We start from the raw sequence: 18637 nt of genomic DNA, 5'->3' as shown, positions 1-18637 counted from the left end.
TGATGTTGGGAGCAACCAAGCTAATCAAGGGATTCAGTGCCAATAAAGCCTCGGTATTTTACCTACTGGGTAAACGGAAAAACCGCAAAGCAGAGGCTGACTATGGCAAAAAATATTTGAGAGTTGATGGATAAAATATTTTTTTTTTGAAATTTTTAATCTTTGACGCCGATTTGAGGTATTTTCAGGTCCAATCAAAATTTGCAAATGGAAAGGCAATAACAAAAACTACATTCGGCGAATGCAATTGCACATTTATATATGAAAAAGCATATTGTATATATAGTCTTTACCTAAATAAAATGCTTCTTGAATCTAATGATTTTCCATGTTGCATGCCATCCGCAGTGACAGCACGCCCAAACCTATTGGCAGAATAATTGTGGCTTTTTTGAAATTTTATTTCACACTCTCCGAATACAAAAATCAGGATAAACCCTTAATCAATAATTATGCATCCTAGGGATTACTTGGTCGGCTGCTTGGCCTGCTTCTCCTTCTTGGCAGCCTCGGCCTCCGCCTGCACCTTGTTGTATTTTTCGATCAGCTTCTCCACATCGGGCTTCTCCAGGACACTATATACGGTGGCGTTATCCACGCGCTGCAGCGTGGCCATCTCCACCTTCTCGGGGGTCAGCTTGGTGGTGTCCAGGGTCATGCTGAGCACCTTGACGGCCAGGTCCTTGGCTTCCTCCAGCGTTAGCTTAACGTTCTCCTTGTCCGCCAGCTCCTGTTTCAGCATGGAGATCGCCGCCCCGAAGTTGTTGCCAATGCAGGTGGCCTTCCAGCCGCCGTAGTTGCCACTCGGATCGGATTGGTACAACTGGTAGCCGTACTTGTTGTCCCAGCCCATGTACAGCAGCGACACTCCAAAGGGTCGCTTTCCGCCGTACTGTGTGTACGCCTGTTTGATGTCGCACAAATGCGAGACCAGCTGCTCGCAGGGAATCACCTCGCCGTAGCTGAACTGGTAGCGCTGGGCAATCAGACGGAGCTCGGCGGTCAGCACGTTGGCATCGGAGGTGATGCCCGCTACAGAGCAGACCATGTTCCTAAGGGGCGAAAAAGGTTTTAGGTCAGTGGTAGGTTAATAGATAAGTTAAATTAAGTAAAATGGTCATCTAGGACTCCAGCTCCTTGTGGTTGTAATTACAAAGGGGACAATTAAGAAATTTCACTTCCCTGCTGATATTGGTACAAAATAAAATCAATTAAAAAAAAACACTTTTTGACACTTCCCAGGTTTGTAAGGTTAAAAGTCCATACATATGTTTTTAGATTTATACAGAACATTATTAAATGTGAAAAAACTAACTTAGACTCAATATATTCTTTAATTTTGTTGAATTTTGGAGAAGGAACTTAACGTCATGGGGATATTTTGTTCTTTTAAATATATACAAATATAGTAATATACGGCATGTTTTATGTTTTAAGAAAGTTGGTAACAATAGGAGCTACCATGTGAATCAAGCTATTTGAACTCGGTATGCCTGAAAACTATATTTTTTAATCGTTTGTAACTGATCTTTGGCTAAATTGGCTTAAATGTTTTATTAAATGAAAACCTGGAGCTACTTTCTTCTAAGAATGACAAACATATTTTTGTGAATCGAATTTTGCGGACCAAAAGAAAAGTAATATTCCTACCAACTTATATGTGTAAATGACTAAACAATATTTTCCGTATCTTCCTCACCAGCACCCGAATTCCCAATTTACTAATTCAGGCGGTGGAAATTTGTATATGAACTAATGCAAATCTGAAGCCACTAACTAATGAGTTTTGGTAAAAAGACAATGCGCAGTCCAATAGACAAAATTAGTATCCCTATATGAGTAACCAGTTTGTATAACGAGTTTGTTAAACCAAGTCCTTCGTATTTCAGAGCTCGGAGGCCCAACTTACTCGTTCAGGCGGTAGATCTTCTCCGAGGGAATGGCGCTATCCAGCAGTTTGTTTGTGCTGCGGCACTCAGCGGCCAAAAGGATGCCGTCCTCGGCCAGGATTCCCAGGCAGGTTCCGGCGTGGGAAATGGCCTCCATGGCGTACTCCACCTGGTACAAACGGCCCTCCGGCGAGAAGATCGTGGTGCGGGAATCATAGCGGCGCGCCTAACAAAACAAACGGAATGCGTATATTAGCACGTTTTTGCTCCTTTCAAGGCCATGGGCCTGATGGCCTTATTCCAAACAACTCCGGTCACCTGGCTCCTTACTTACCATTGCTAACGAATATTCTAATTTACAAGTTTATTTTGCAAAACGAACAGAAATTACTTGTCATTCAGTGTAGGGTTGCCAGACGGAGAGCGTCCAAAAGCGGGACCAGGGCTGCAAAGTCAAATTCTTGATTGCGTTAGCTCGTTTTTTAAGCTGTTTTGGTATTTTAGTTTTAGTGGTGGACAATTATGTTCAAATAAGTCGCTAGTTACACGATAGTAGATGAATTGAACTCTACATGTCAAATGTAAGGGAATTCGAGGAAATTGCTTTAGAAAAGCAACAAGTCGATGATTGAATTTCCCAACTTCTTTATTTAATTTTCGTAAAACTGTGGTTAAAAGTTTAAAATGCAGTAATTCAAGTGTAGTTGTGTAATTGCGCAAGCATCTTTATTATTATTATATCGTCAAATTCTCGTCCAATAGTATTGTCACTAATAGCGATGCTAAAAACAATCGATGGTATCGATAGTGAATCAGCTTGCTTTGTTGTATTTTAAAAACATGGGCGATCTGCTGAGCGTGTGTACAAATACACATTTAATTGATTAAATTACGGTTAATAACGCATTTAGTTTGCAGAACTCGTTGTTTAAAAAGCTTGGCGTGGACCACTCGAATCAGTGGATTCTCTACGATGAGCCGATGGAAAAGTTCTTCAAGTTCCTGTCGGAGAACATCTCGGATGAGAATATCCTCACCGAGCGGCAGGTTCTGGAGCGGAAGGAGATGCAGCAGCGGGACGAGTGGTTAGGGGAGTCGGAGCGGGAGCTGAAGCTGGCTCAGATTGAGTCGGAGAGTCCGGGTCTCCTTGTTTTCACACAGCAGGATGTCGACGCCTTGAGCATGGGGATTGAGACGATCAAGGAAGCCTCGAGGGACTATGCCGCGCTCCTGGAGGACATGTTGTAAGGAATTTGCTTCTGGCTTTGGGCTTTGGTAGCCACAGGTCTAAACTCACATAAATCGGTTGTATTTCCATTCACATAATTACTAGTGTTAAATTTCTTTTTCAAATCATATCAAATCTGTAAACGTTTTAACAACCCCCTAAGGAACGGACAATTCCCTAAAACTTCCAATATACACATATTCTTTTCTTTCGGATTCGAAATTTGTATAAAATACTTCTAAATACGGCGCGTTATATATTTAAAGCTATGATGTCTGAAGCCGACATTGCTATTTTTGTTTCCATTTTACTAAGTTTGCCTACATAAACTAGTTGTTCATTTTTACATACCTTCCCTTTGCAGAAACACTAAGCACTCGATAAACAACCATCTGAGCGAGGTGGAGTGCACTGTTTCTGAGCTGCAAATCAAGGAAAGGGATCTGATTGGCGAGTGCCAGTCCAAGGCCAGACAACTGGAGGAACTGCAGCGGGAGAACTGCCGGCTGAGCGGCGAGGCCAAGAAGGCCTTTACATCGCAGCAGTTGCCGCCCCTTTTTATGCATCAGCTACATTTGGAGCAGTATTTCCACAAGTGCGACTCGTTCATGCAATATTTTACTCTGTATGTGAAGGAGAACTTCAAGATCCAGGACTACGATGAGTTCCAGAGCGCAGAAGCAGACCTTTTGCGTGAGAAGAGCAAGCTGGAGGACTTGCAGCTTGGGTAAGGACCAAAGCCCTATGACACAAGCAATACACCCGACTGATCCTTCTTTTGCAGCATTCAGTTTTATGCTCTGTCCTACATCAGGACAAAAGCCAAGGCAAAGGCCACGCAGGCTCTGATCGACCAGCTGGATCTTGGACAAATTCAGTGCCACAGTTTGGCGGATATGGCCCGAGAAATGCATGAGCTGCAGCTGCTCAACGAGCATCAGCTGAGCAACATACACGATACCCTCTTAAACGATCTTACCATTCACATTCAGCAACATACTCAGCGGCGTATTGAGTTGGTTCTCTTCGAGAACACCAAACTAAAGTTGGACCGAGCGATGCAGCGTCACGAGAGCGACAAGAAGCTGACCAAAATCATATCAGATGCCTTGTCGAATGCGGAATTGCTGTGGATTGCGATTCAGCTGGATTGCGACAAGAAGCGCAACTGTTTGGACACTTCAGAGGAGTTGCGAATCGAGACACAGGCCACCTGGCAGAGAATTCAGACAATGCGATCCATCAATGCCAGCCATCAGGGTATTTGTGCCCAGTTCGTACATGAAATTGCCAGTCTGTTGTCAGCCCATCTTGGGCAAAATGTTAAGTCTACCGAGGTCAAAGCTTGTATTTTTGAATACGAAAAGTTCGGGCGTCTGCTTTCGTACTCTTTTCAGAGCATGCTCAATAGGAAGTCCTGTGTCGCTGCCAGAGATCAACTGGCTGAATTGTGAGTTGGAAACTCCGTTCTTCTGTAACTCAGTAACATATAGATTTATTTTATAGAGAGCGCTTGGAGCAGACTCTTCGACCCTTTGTCTACGATTCCCCCCTTGTGCAGCCTATGTTCGAGAATGTGCGGTATTTGAGCGCCATTTACAATGTCACCCAGCAACAAAGTCGTCTCGATGAGGCTGTGCGATCCCTGCGCACGGATTTCCTAGAAAACGTCGTCGGGCGCATTGTAAGTTCAATTTTGGCCAAAAGTCGTAACATCAACGCCGGTAATCAATTTATTTATTTGGATCATTTTAGGAGAGGGATAAGCTGTGGCGCTATAGCGTGCTTCTATGGATTTGGTTTCTCACTGAACCGCAGCGCGTGATATATGCAATTGACGAGGTGAAAAAGGCAGCCGCTGCTGTAGCCCGCCCTGGTGGCGGTCTGCAGCGCAAATGAATTTAGTTGATAGCGAATCTGGTCAGTAAATGAATGTTAAATTATTCAAAAAATGTATACAATTTTAGAAAATTTGTCATTTTTGTAATCATTAATTGTGAACTATTGTTTAGTTGGGAGTGGCTGTGGAAATGTGGTTTTTTACATCCTGTACTGAATTTGTGGATAATAGTTTAGAGTAATTTTAATGGACTCCACGCCGTAAGTCACTTTCGAAAACTCTTTCGACACAATTAAAATAAAACAGAATTTATAACCTTATATAACATACATATGTATAATAAATTACCTTAAATATATAAGCACCGAATATAATTAGGCCTGGAGTCCTATGTAATGTTGCTTGCTATCTATTTTTAATTCTTCTCTATTAACACAATTAAACAGTCTTCTTCTAAAACCCAACTCTGGTTAGACCGCCCACATTCAACTACAAGATGTCGGTTCCGGATTGACATAACTTTATTTGCAATTAAATGCACCCTTCAAACTGCTATTTTCTTGGGTTTTTAAAATCGGGTTGACTAAACACCGGGCAAATTAAGACACTGTCGTCTTAAAGCAGTCTACACGAGGACCATCGAAGAGACACATTAATTGCTGGAGGCACGCGACGGCGTTTCCAAACGACTGCCATTCAAATGAGTCCGATGAGCAACAAGTGAGGCCATAAAACCTTGCCCGCCTAACCTAGAGATTCACTTTCCGGCTAGACGAAGCCAGTTGGCCAGCGAATTGCTGGCCTCCCATTGGCCCAAAGCGATTCGGCTGACAGGACGAATTGTTCCGAGCCGTGGGCCTGGCATATATAAAAGGACCAACAGTTCTGGCCGCTGGCTCATTCGATTAACGTGCTTCGGGCAAGATTTACCCTCCTATCCCTCGGTAATACAACTCGGTACGGTTAAGTGAAGTGTTTGTTTTAAAAAACTTTAAAAAAAAGTGTATAAAGTCTTTGGCAACATTAAATTCTTTAAGTTACTTAAGGCCCTTTAATTTAAAGATGTTCGAAAGGACCGAAAACAGCTTAAACATTTTCGAGCTTTATGTGGATAATTATTTGCGCTCCATTACTTCTCATTGCAATTTGAATTAATTTCAAATTTCCATGAAACCCTTGAAAACTAAGAGCTGCTTGTGAATATTAAAGATCTAGGAAGATTTTTGGGCCAGAGAATAACCATAAAATTAAATCAGTGAATAGATGTCCTTTTATGTGATTAATTTTTAAATTAAATGCTTTTTGAGATAATTGATTATTATTTTCACTGTATTAAATCTCTGCGATTATTTTGGTCCAGTCATGTATTTGAAGGCTCTGGAAATTGATGTTTGAAATAAAATATGTTCCTTGAATTACCCAATTATTACAAATTTGTATCAATTAATTTCAATAAGTTTCCAATAGACTTCATTTCTTATATTACATTATATTTTTATGTACATAACTACGGAAACGTAGAAAGTTAATCGAATCCTTAAATGTATTTCAAACATCAATGTTAATTATAAAAAGTTGATACTTTTTGCATAATCAGTCGCTTTGATTGGATTAAATATTTCTTTTGAAATAGTTATTTGATTGGGAAGTCCTCGAAATGCACCTGTTTCGAGTCAGCATCCACGTTTCCTTCCTGTTGTTCGTCGGATCCTTCAGTGCCCATCCTAATCCCAGGCGCAATGAGATCTCCTGGGAAGACGTGAATAAGGATCTGAGTCTGGATACCACCACGTCGATGGCGGGGTATAATGGCAATGACACGGGGCCAGAGGTGAAGGTTTACGAGAGGAGCAGGGAGACCAAATCCCTTCAACTTCCTAGATACACTGAAGCGGGCGAAATGGGCCAGATGCGTGTCTACAATGTTGGGGTACTTATGGCCTCTCATTTGGGTAAGTGCGTGGCTTTGGCAGTTGGTTCTAAAATTGTTGATGACCTGACCACTGGCCATTGGCCATTACCAGATTCCCCATTCGACCTGGAACGCTGTGGACCGGCCGTGGATTTGGCCTTGGAAGAGATCAACAAGGTATTTCTGAGGCCCCACAACATAACGCTGTTGAAGAAGAAGGGCAGGTTTGTGCAGCAACCTTTATAAGCAACTAAGAAGAACACCTCGAGTTTGTCTATGTAGGATTTATCTTACATGTAAACGTACAAATTACCACTTCCAAAATAGAACGTATACGTACTGTGGGCCAAAAAGTTGAAGTACACTTTGCATTGAAACTTCAAATTAAATGTTCATAAACTTTTTTTTTGCCCACGGTATGTGTCCAATAAATTAGGAACCACATAAATGTGGTTTGTTTTAAAGATAAATAATTGCTCTTTATTAATTTTTGGTATATACAAATCGGATAATTTTTTTGGAAAATGCTGAGCAATGTTCATTATTTTAATGTCTAATTAATTATCATTATGATTGCAAAGGACTTGGACCCGTTCTCTTGCTTTGTAAGATTTTTTTTTATTTAAATGTTTATATTTAGCTGTCTCAAAGTATTTATTGTTCCTGTAAATCGTATTCAAAACTTCGGTTTACAAGCTGATGTTGCATATTTAACTTTCTAGCCGACCATCTGTTTCCCCCTTTTAGCTACCCATCGTGCTCGGGCGCCCGGGCTCCGGGACTTGCCGCAGACATGCACTTCCAGGACGATGTAATCGCCTTCATTGGACCAGCCTGCGCCTTTGCCCTTGAGCCGGTGGCACGTTTGGCCGCCTATTGGAACACACCCATCATCACCGGCATGGGGGATCAGGTGAGGATGGGACAGGATGCCCGAGTCGCGTGTCAAGCGACGCAGCACGCCGCTTTCAATTATGTGGCCTCCGACCCTGAAGAATACGGAAGCCCAAGCTTAGCTTAGCTTCACATCCGGACTCTATCTCTATCATACCCTCACGCGCAGCCAGAAGCAATCACATTTAGCCGTCTTAATTGCCGTGGTCGTACTCTTGACATTGGCAATTAAATGGTTTTCGGCTTGCTCTTTAATTTGCATTTAAGTTTTCCCGTGTTATTGACAAATGGCATTTCCCCCTCGCCCACCTGCTGCCAGCCACCTTCCTCGGAAGGTGAGCTCACGGTGACTTCTGGAATCCTGGGAAGGATACATAAGTGGAAGAACGAGAACACGGTAAGTCCTGCATATAATAGAATTATCAATTATTCTTAAGACACTTACATGATTAGTCTTTTCGATGTTGATAAACTATTCCTACACATTTTACAATACTCTTTTACTTAAGCAACTCAAATTGAAAGATTTAATAGATTTAATGGAGTTTTGTTTGACACCTGAACACATTCGCCTGGCTTGAACCATTCCTGGCTTGAGCAACGGGCTACTAGCCCTCTCGATACTCTTACTCCTTGCAGGGCATGTTCAAGGACAAGTCCAAGTACCCAACCCTCACCAGGATGTCCTACTGCCAGTGCCGGCTCATCCTCGTCTTCGCCAGCGTCTTTCGGCAGTTCAACTGGAAGCATGTGGCCCTGCTGGTGGACAGATCGGAGCTCTTCTCGTGGACAGTGGGCAAGAACCTGGAGTACGGACTGCGGCAGGAGGGACTCTTGAGTTTTGTAAGGGAGCTCAACGGGAATGAGGAGGAGATTTACGAGAACTATCTAAAGGATGCCAGCATGTATGCAAGAGGTGAGTTTGGGGCAACAGGACATTCACCATATACACTCTTAAATGCTCCTTACAGAAAGTAAACAAAATTGTCCTTGCAAAAAAGCTTTTTCATAAACTGAATATTTTAATGTATATTAAATTTAAATGGGTATCAATCAAGTAAGCCAACTTAAAATGTCTTGTTTTCGCGTTTCAGCGATGTATGACATTCACCGATTTTTTAGGTGTTTTTTAAGGTTTCATGAGACTTGTCAAAAAACAAAATCCGAAAGAGTCCTTTCGTTGTAACTTGGACAATATTAGACGTATAGCCAAAAGAGTGACTGTTTTGTATAGTTGGCGACCTATACTAACCATCCACAATCGGTTTAGAAAAATTAATTTTGTTTTGGTGCAAAAACAGATTTTTAAAAATCGATTTTTTGAAGAAATTAATTTGATGTCCAATTTTTGCATTTTTTCAAAAATTTGAAATCTGAAAAATTTTTAACTGCGAATGCGATTTGATAGGCAATTTAACGACGAATTCAGCGATGTATGACATTCCAGCATTTGACTATTACTTCTCAGCGTTTTGATAGAAAAACTGATTTTTTATGTTTTTTTTTAGGTTTCATGAGACTTGTCAAAATACAAAATCCGAAAGAGTCCTTTCGTTGTAACTTGGACAAAATTAAACGTATAGCCAAAAGAGTGACTGTTTTGTATAGTTGGCGACCTATACTAACCATCCACAATCGGTTTAGAAAAATGAATTTTGTTTTGGTGCAATAACAGATTTTTAAAAATCGATTTTTTGAAGAAATGAATTTGATGTCCAATTTTTGCATTTTTGATAAGGGTGGGGGTCATCATTTTTTTCAAAAATTTGAAATCTGAAAAAATTTTTACTGCGAATGCCATTTGATAGGCAATTTAACGACGAATTCAGCGATGTATGACATTCCAACATTTGACTATTACTTCTCAGCGTTTTGATAGAAAAACTGATTTTTTATGAGTTTTTTTTTAGGTTTCATGAGACTTGTCAAAAAACAAAATCCGAAAGAGTCCTTTCGTTGTAACTTGGACAATATTAGACGTATAGCCAAAAGAGTGACTGTTTTGTATAGTTGGCGACCTATACTACCCATCCACAATCGGTTTAGAAAAATGAATTTTGTTTTGGTGCAAAAACTGATTTTTAAAAATCGATTTTTTTAAGAAATGAATTTGATGTCCAATTTTTGCATTTTTTCAAAAATTTGAAATCTGAAAAATTTTTAACTGCGAATGCCATTTGATAGGCAATTTAACGACGAATTCAGCGATGTATGACATTCCAACATTTGACTATTACTTCTCAACGTTTTGATAGAAAAACTGATTTTTTATGTGTTTTTTTTTAGGTTTCATGAGACTTGTCAAAAAACAAAATCCGAAAGAGTCCTTTCGTTGTAACTTGGACAATATTAGACGTATAGCCAAAAGAGTGACTGTTTTGTATAGTTGGCGACCTATACTACCCATCCACAATCGGTTTAGAAAAATGAATTTTGTTTTGGTGCAAATGAATTTGATGTCCAATTTTTGCATTTTTGATAAGGGTGGGGGTCATCATTTTTTTCAAAAATTTGAAATCTGAAAAATTTTTAACTGCGAATGCCATTTGATAGGCAATTTAACGACGAATTCAGCGATGTATGAATAGAGCGTTCTCAGCGTTTTGATAGAAAAACTGATTTTTTATGTGTTTTTTTTAGGTTTCATGAGACTTGTCAAAAAACAAAATCCGAAAGAGTCCTTTCGTTGTAACTTGGACAATATTAGACGTATAGCCAAAAGAGTGACTGTTTTGTATAGTTGGCGACCTATCATCCACAATCGGTTTAGAAAAATGAATTTTGTTTTGGTGCAAAAACAGATTTTTAAAAATCGATTTTTTGAAGAAAATAATTTGATGTCCAATTTTTACATTTTTTATAAGGGTGGGGGTATTCATTTTTTTCAAAAATTTGAAATCTGAAAAATTTTTAACTGCGAATGCCATTTGATAGGCAATTTAACGACGAATTCAGCGATGTATGAATAGAGCGTTCTCACCGTTTTGATAGAAAAACTGATTTTTTATGTGTTTTTTTTAGGTTTCATGAGACTTGTCAAAAAACAAAATCCGAAAGAGTCCTTTCGTTGTAACTTGGACAAAATTAGACGTATAGCCAAAAGAGTGACTGTTTTGTATAGTTGGCGACCTATACTACCCATCCACAATCGGTTTAGAAAAATGAATTTTGTTTTGGTGCAAAAACAGATTTTTAAAAATCGATTTTTTGAAGAAACTAATTTTATGCCCAATTTTTGCATTTTTGGTAAGGGTGGGGGTCATCATTTTTTTCAAAAATTTGAAATCTTAAAAATTTTTAACTGCGAATGCGATTTGGTAGGCAATTTAACGACGAATTCATCGATGTATGACATTCCAGCATTTGACTGAAAAAAACTGAAAAAAAAATTCAATTGATGTAACCCATATAAAAATTCGGACTTAAACTGCTTTAGGTTGATAAAAAATGTTTGAAAACAAATTGCAAACATTTTTACTGTCCTGTTTTTCCATGTTCCCTGAAATCCTTTTAAAAACAAACCTGTTTCTGCTTTCCAACACGGCCAGTTGTGATCCTGTCAGTACGCGGAGTTTTGGTGCGCAAATTCATGCTGGCGGCTCACAGTTTGGGCATGACCAACGGCGAGTGGGTCTTCCTGGACGTCGAGATCTTCCAGAGCGACTACTGGGGCGACAAGGGCTGGGAGATGAAGGACGAGCACGACGCAAAGGCTCGCAAGGCGTATGAGGCTCTTCTTAGGGTCAGCCTGCTGCAGCCGACCAGTCCCAAGTTCCAGGACTTTGCCGACAATGTGCGGGAGAACGCGCTCTACGACTACAACTATACGTTTGGCGAGGGCGAGGAGGTGAACTTCTTCATCGGAGCCTTCTACGACGGGGTCTACCTGCTGGGCATGGCCTTGAACGAGACCCTCACCGAGGGCGGCGACATCCGGGATGGGGTCAACATTACGAGGCGAATGTGGAACCGCACCTTCGAGGGCATCACTGGGCACGTGCGAATCGACGACAACGGCGACCGCGATGCGGACTACTCCATTCTGGATCTGGACCCAATCAACGGAAAGTTCTCGGTCGTGGCCCACTACTCCGGTGTTCACAAGTGAGACATCAAGTTTAAGCTTTAAGAGGCATACTCCAATCCCCTGATCTTTCTTTGAAGAGAATACGCGGCTGTCCATGGCAAGAAGATTCATTGGCCAGGTGGACGCGAGGAGCCACCACCGGATGTGCCCCCCTGTGGTTTTCTGGGAAACTCGACGGATTGCCTCGGAAACTGTAAGACCCACCTGATTGTACTATCCACATTTATAGTATCACTTGCTATTTACAGTATCCACCATTATGTACTCCATATTCGGCTTAGCCCTGTTTTTGGGTCTTGTTTTTCTAGTTATTTGCCTTCTACAAAAGTAAGTCAGTACAGTTAACTAGATTAAGGATGATGATCATTTTTCATCTATATGCTTAGGATAACGGAAGAATAAACTTACTTATTTAAGCCATATATTTAATGATATGCAAATTAAAATTAAGACACATGGCTGGTAAAATGATACTGCAACAATAAGAAGAGAATTAATTGCTTAAATATCAAGTAATTCGTTGAAATTCGTTTCGAAGTTTTAAGCTGTTGGTTAATTTATAAAAAATCTTAAGTTTAAGATAGGACTAGCAATTCGTAAGTTGGTCATTAAGGATGCACGAAGTTTATTCGAGCTTTTGTTTTTTTGTTTTTAAGTCAAGTCCTTTATACACCATTTTGATTTGTTGTTTATAAATTGTTTAATTTGATTTTGATAAATAATGCAAATAAAATTAATATAAATGGGTATTCCGTTTTTAGGCAGATGAAGCTTAGCAAGGAGCTGAACAACATGACCTGGCGCGTTCGTCCCGACGATGTCCTGATCGAAATGGGGGGCATGTTTGGGTCCAAGGGCGGACTACAGCGCCTGGATGTGGAGAACATCTCGCTGCAGCAGTTCGGGATCCACTCAGGCCGCGCCTCGATTGCCAGCTTCACCTCCCTGCCGCCGCAGGTGTACACCACCATCGGGCAGTTCAAGGGCGAGCGGGTGGCCATCAAGAAGGTGAATGTGAAGAAGGTGGATCTCACTCCGCAGTTGCTTTGGGAGATCAAGCAGGCGCGGGATGTGAGCCACGAGAATACGGTGCGATTTGTGGGCGCCTGCATTGATCTGCCCCGGCCCACGGTGCTCATTCTAACCGAATATTGCTCGAGGGGCAGCTTGAAGGACGTGCTGGAAAACGAGGCCATCGAACTGGACTGGAACTTCCGCATGTCGCTCATCCACGACATCGTCAAGGGCATGAACTATCTGCACAACAGCGATGTAGCCGCGCATGGAAAGCTGCGGTCCTGCAATTGCCTCATAGACGGACGATTCGTCCTAAAGATTTCCGATTTTGGACTCAGAACGCTGACCACACCCTCCGATTTCGTGCGGGATCAAAACTACTATCTGAGTGAGTTGGTCCATAATGCCTACCTATTTTCTAGACATCCAAAGTTTTTGGGTACCTGTCAAGTTTCGGTGAACCCAAATATATGTGTATACATAGACATATATACAATATAATATAACTAACTAACTACTATATAAGGCGGATCGAGCCGGATCGGACGACTATAGCATATAGCTCCCATAGGAACAATCGAAAAAAAATAAAAACAAATTATAACTTTGCTGTTTTTTAATTTTTTTTTTAGTTCTTCAACATATAGTAATGGTTAAATATTTCAGAATTACGGTTTAAATTTCATCAAAATCGGACGACTATATCATATAGCTCCCATAGAAATAATAAAAATATATAAAATAACTATCTAATAATTGAGCTGAAAATCATCATAGCTTCAATGTTTTTAAACATATACGCAAGTAAATCATAATTTTAATGTTTTCAAAAATTTAATTCTAGCAATAGCTGCAAGAGTATATGAACTTCGGCTTGCTGAAGTTTGGTTCCTTTCTTGTTTTATGTTTATTTCTATAAACGTGGAATATTTTCAGCCCAAAATCTATTAATTTTGGAACACATTGCTATTTAATCGCTTTAGAGCTTCTATGGATTGCCCCCGAGCTCCTGCCACTGACCTCCATTCCAGGCTGCTGTCCGGCCACGCAGCGTGGCGATGTCTACTCGTTTGGCATAATTCTGGAGGAGATTGTCAATCGTGGCGGACCGTATCAGGAGGCCCGTCAGCAGATGGATGTACACACGATCTTGCACAAAGTAAGGCAGTGCAACGGATTCCGGCCGCTCATCCGGGAACGCGAATGTCCGCCGGACCTGCTGGAACTGATGGAAAAGTGCTGGGCGGACAACCAGGAGGAAAGACCCACCTTCTCCACAATCCGGGGTAATATTCGCACCATAATGAAGTGAGTGTTCACTTTAATGGTATTCTCCCGCTTATGTGTGCTTAATCCCAAACAGGGGCTTTTGTGAGAATCTGATGGACGATCTACTGAACCGCATGGAACAGTATGCAAACAATTTGGAGAGCCTCGTGGAGGAGAAAACCCGCCAGCTGAGTCTGGAGAAACAGCGCACGGAGGAGCTTCTCTACCAGATCCTTCCACGCCCTGTGGCCCAGCAACTGATGGCCGGAGATCTTGTGGAGCCGGAGGAGTTCAGCAGCGTGACCATATACTTCAGTGACATCGTCGGCTTCACGGAACTCTGTGCGCGCAGTAGTCCCATGGATGTGGTGAACTTCCTGAACGATCTGTACAGCACCTTCGACCGGATCATTGGATTCTACGATGTGTACAAGGTGGAGACTATTGGGGATGCGTATCTGGTGGTCTCTGGACTGCCCGAGCCCAATGGGGATAAGCATGCCCGCGAGATTGCTCTGATGGCGCTGGACATCCTGCAGGCCGTCAGTTCCTTTAATCTGCGCCACAAGCCGGAGTACAAAATCCAGATTAGAATTGGGATGCACTCGGGATCAGTTTGCGCCGGTGTTGTGGGCAAGAAGATGCCACATTACTGCCTCTTTGGGGACACGGTCAACACGGCGTCGAGGATGGAGAGCACGGGGCAGCCGGGCAAGATTCACGTTTCGTCGGCCACCAAGGCCATTCTGGACAAGTTCGGTACCTTCCAGATGGAGCATCGCGGCGATGTCGAGCTGAAGGGCAAGGGCACGGTCACCACCTATTGGCTAAACAGCACCACCGAGGGCGAGGCCCGACCGCCCACTCCGCAGATCCAGGCCACCGACGAGGTGCCCTTCCCACTGCTCTTCGCCGGCATGGGAAAATAATCTTCTGAACGCCATGCAAATCCTTACTTAAATCGTTCTCTTACAAATCAGTATTATACAGGCACATTCACAGAAATCTCTTTCAAACCAAGTCCAATTGCAAATCAAATATTTGTGTCACTTTCAACTTTGTATAAAAGTCTATAAAAATGCGATCCAAAGCACAAAATAAAACATTTTGCAGACCAACCGACCAGAAATTTTTCTGAGATTGCTGAAACAACACTGTATATTTTTTACGTTCTTTATCAATAACCTATTGGAATAAAAGTTTCATACACAAATTTAATATATCAAATTTTGTACCCCTGGCCTTTTTGTACGTAAGGTTATTATTTGAAGTTAGTATAAGGATTAATATGGTAACAACCAAAAAATAATAATTTAGGAACGTTAGTATTTCGCACATAGATATTGCTCAAACTTCGATTATATATGGAATTTTAAGGATTTCAGCTTTCAAGAACGAAAAGCTATTGGCGGGAAAAGCGTGATAAGAAGCTTTTGAGAATGGGATAATATTATCGGTCACTTATCCTGGGTAAAAGCTTTCCATCCGTTTTCCCAGCTCCGGGCCATCAGCTGTTCGAGCTGAAAGCGCTTTTCCGCAGGGGGAGGATAACTGTATTTGCGCATAGCCGACGAAAAAGGAATAGGCACAAAAACAAAGTTTTGCAAAAGCGGAAATACCACTTTAAATGAGTCCTTAAATCGAGTCAATTGACGTTTTAGAATGAACCAAAACCATCCGCGGGAGGAGCTGGAGTCGAAGCTAGTGTGGTTCAAGGAAAAGGATTACCCTGCTAGCCATGTAGTTGCAGCTTAGATTCCCGGGAGCAAACTGAGATACAGATACACACACCGCTGGCAGAATCTAGAGCACATCCTGTCATACACTATGAAGGTCTTTCGGCTGCGACTGGTGAAGCTCGTCCTGCTGGGCTTCCTGCTGGCCAACCTAGTGTTCTTCTACTACACCTGGAACACGCTGCTCTGGCGCCGGATTAGCAGAGCCCTCACGGGGGAGTCGGTGGCCCCGGAGGAGCCGCCAAAAGCGGCCAAACTGTCGCCCAAGGATAAGGTGCACAATGCAAACAAGCACATACGGAAGTCCATAACCATCGTGTTCTACGGCCACTACAACTTCGAGCAGGACCTCAGGGCCAGCATCGATAGCATCCTGGACGTGATACCCAACATGCCCATCCTGGTGCTGCAAGACGGCGGTGCCGAGTATGCCTATCCGCCGGTAAATTACGAGCGTAATCTAACCGCCGGAGAGGAGCGATCCGTGGTCTTTCAAAGTCTGGCCTTCGATGTGCGGCACTCGCGGCAGGAGCTGAATCCCCTGGCCGCCATTCGCACCAAGTACGTCCTCATCATGCCGGACGGTGTGCGGCTGAGCAGCAAGAACATCCTGCAGAAGATCCTGCGCGAGATCAACTCACTGGGCCAGCCGGGACAGCCTAAGGAGCAGCGGCCACCGGTTCCGCCGGAGGAGACAGTGCGTCGGATGGTGCTGGTCCCGTTCGCCGGGAACCTAAAGTCCTTCAGCAGCTGCGTCAGGATGACCCTGGATCTGCCGGACTGGACGCTGGAACTGGTGGCCACCAATGACAGCAGACGATGTGATTTGGTGGGTACTATTTGTACAAAAGCTTAGTGTACTCAGGCCGCAAGTGTTATAAAAAGTTATAAAAAAAAAACAATTTATCAAAAAAAGAATCATTACCAATGCATATTTGTCAGATTTTTATAGCTAACAAAAAAGTTTTTATGAGCTTCAAAAAAGTTTTGGAGACTAATGTATAATACATAACCTAGTTAACACTTTATTTCTTACTAAACTAGTTCGATTTAAACATTATTCAAGTAAGGGAATTTTTACTGTATTTTATTTATTTTAATACGAAAACCATTTCGTAGCAAATAGGGGTTAGATTTAAAGGTTTAGAAAACAAAAAAATATTGATGAATTGCATTAAAATTTTTAAAAAAATTAGCTTAAAAAACTAAAGTTTTGGAGACTTATGTAAATAACCTAAATACTAAACTAGTTGGATTTAAATAGAATTCGAGCTAGGAAATGTTGACTGTTTTCGATTTATTATAATACGAAAGCTTCTTTGTAGCATATAGGGGGTTTTGATTTAAAGGCAATTTATTATTTAAATTAGTATGCAAACAAAAATTTAAATATTAAAAAAAGTTATATTAATAATTTTATTTTCTGAGCAGTTCCTGCAAAAACACGCAATCCTGCTAGATGCATCCGTTTTGGGAGCCATGCCCGAGCCATTTACCCTGCCCTTCCCGGAGATGCTCTACATGCAGGCCAAAATTGCCAATTTGTCGGTGAGTACTCTTCTTTCAGGTCCTTTTGTAGCCCGATTGAGTGTCAAATATCCTTTCAGACCACGGTGTTTCCGCAAGCTTTCCAGGAGGGTCGTCGTTTGTTTGCCTCGTTTCACACCAAACAGCGGAGGATGGATCTGCGAAGGAGGCAGTTCCGTGAGATGTACAAGAAACTGCAAATCAAGCGGATTGTGAGGCGGGCCTACAGGGTGCCCGGCAAGGCCCAGGCGAGGGAGGTGTGGGGTCAGGGACACGGCTTGGTCCTGGACGGCCAGTTCTCGTCGTCGAACACCTCGCTACCGCTCATTACCGACATCGATTTGTTCGGCTGCGAACGGACCACCAAGTCGTGCATCGGGAGTGTGTACAACGAGAGGCCCTACTACTCCTACCTGGGCAAGCACACTCCACCCTGCTGCCTGGACAAGTTGAGGACGACCTTTAACCACGTGCTGGAGGAGTTCGAGAACGTGGGCATACGTTACTGGCTGGACAACCGGGCCCTGCAGAGCGCCATCGAGACGAACCACCTTTCTCCGGATGCCTACGACATCGATATTAGCTTCAATGTCCAGGACCTGGAGCGATCCAATGCGATGAAGAAGTCGCAGAGCAAGCCGTACGTGGACAACGAGGGATTCTACTGGATCAAGGCCACCGACGGGCACTATTTCCGCGTCCAGTTCTCCAAGCCCAACCAGGTGGGCGTCAATCTGCTGCCCTACTCCATTACTGGAACGGAGGCTCGGGCCAACGGATTCTTCGGCTGGAAGGCCACCACCTTCTCGGCGGACTACCTGCATCCCATGTCCACGGTGCTCTTCCTGGGCAAAAGCGTTATGTGTCCGAACAACGTGCTCGAGTATCTGGAGGAGAAGCACATTAAGGTGAGGTCCGCTGACCTGGATGCGGAGGAGGATTAGGCCAACTTGATAAGAGCCTTGTCTTAAAACAAAAGAATTCCATGAACTTAACAACAAGAGTGTGTGAAAATAATATTTCATATATGTTTTTGTCTGCTGAACGCTGAGATTATAAATTAAGATCAGTGACTATTTAAATCGTGATCATTATGGAGTTACATTCCAAGAAAAAGCCAATTCTAATAGATTATCCGTCGGTCGGTTCCAAGTTACAGAAAACCAAAATTTAAAGAAAATTGGTGAACAGGGTAAAGACTAAACATCAAACTGGACAAAACTCACAGAAAACTAGAT

General features: G+C 42.4%; 4 protein-coding genes across 4 annotated transcripts; 3 read left to right on the top strand and 1 right to left on the bottom strand.

The window, feature by feature from the left end:
• Positions 1 to 380: 380 nt before the first annotated feature.
• Positions 381 to 2379, bottom strand: LOC128256163 (proteasome subunit alpha type-4). Its single transcript, XM_052986298.1, has 3 exons — positions 2224 to 2379; positions 1910 to 2115; positions 381 to 1052 (listed from the first exon to the last, which is right to left on the bottom strand). Exons 1-3 carry the CDS (start codon positions 2224 to 2226, stop codon positions 467 to 469), a joined length of 795 nt encoding a protein of 264 aa, XP_052842258.1. The 5' UTR covers positions 2227 to 2379; the 3' UTR covers positions 381 to 466.
• Positions 2380 to 2659: 280 nt separating this feature from the next.
• LOC128256135 (augmin complex subunit dgt3) lies at positions 2660 to 5318 on the top strand. Its single transcript, XM_052986256.1, has 6 exons — positions 2660 to 2747; positions 2808 to 3133; positions 3482 to 3844; positions 3902 to 4567; positions 4624 to 4801; positions 4873 to 5318. Exons 1-6 carry the CDS (start codon positions 2685 to 2687, stop codon positions 5014 to 5016), a joined length of 1740 nt encoding a protein of 579 aa, XP_052842216.1. The 5' UTR covers positions 2660 to 2684; the 3' UTR covers positions 5017 to 5318.
• Positions 5319 to 5693: 375 nt separating this feature from the next.
• LOC128256130 (atrial natriuretic peptide receptor 1) lies at positions 5694 to 15241 on the top strand. Its single transcript, XM_052986247.1, has 12 exons — positions 5694 to 5914; positions 6591 to 6909; positions 6982 to 7093; positions 7617 to 7782; positions 8083 to 8160; positions 8403 to 8679; positions 11312 to 11867; positions 11928 to 12043; positions 12099 to 12177; positions 12612 to 13255; positions 13851 to 14175; positions 14231 to 15241. Exons 2-12 carry the CDS (start codon positions 6615 to 6617, stop codon positions 15063 to 15065), a joined length of 3483 nt encoding a protein of 1160 aa, XP_052842207.1. The 5' UTR covers positions 5694 to 5914; positions 6591 to 6614; the 3' UTR covers positions 15066 to 15241.
• Positions 15242 to 15963: 722 nt separating this feature from the next.
• Positions 15964 to 18622, top strand: LOC128256136 (ribitol 5-phosphate transferase FKRP). Its single transcript, XM_052986257.1, has 3 exons — positions 15964 to 16701; positions 17304 to 17420; positions 17480 to 18622. The coding sequence occupies exons 1-3, from the start codon at positions 15964 to 15966 to the stop codon at positions 18341 to 18343; spliced, it is 1719 nt and encodes a 572-aa protein (XP_052842217.1). The 3' UTR covers positions 18344 to 18622.
• Positions 18623 to 18637: the final 15 nt, after the last annotated feature.

The sequence above is a fragment of the Drosophila gunungcola genome, assembly GCF_025200985.1.
Source record: "Drosophila gunungcola strain Sukarami chromosome 2R unlocalized genomic scaffold, Dgunungcola_SK_2 000013F, whole genome shotgun sequence".
NCBI classification, from domain to species: domain Eukaryota; kingdom Metazoa; phylum Arthropoda; class Insecta; order Diptera; family Drosophilidae; genus Drosophila; species Drosophila gunungcola.
The sequence above is the reverse complement of the archived record's forward strand: the minus strand, read 5'-3'. Positions and strand labels throughout refer to the sequence as shown.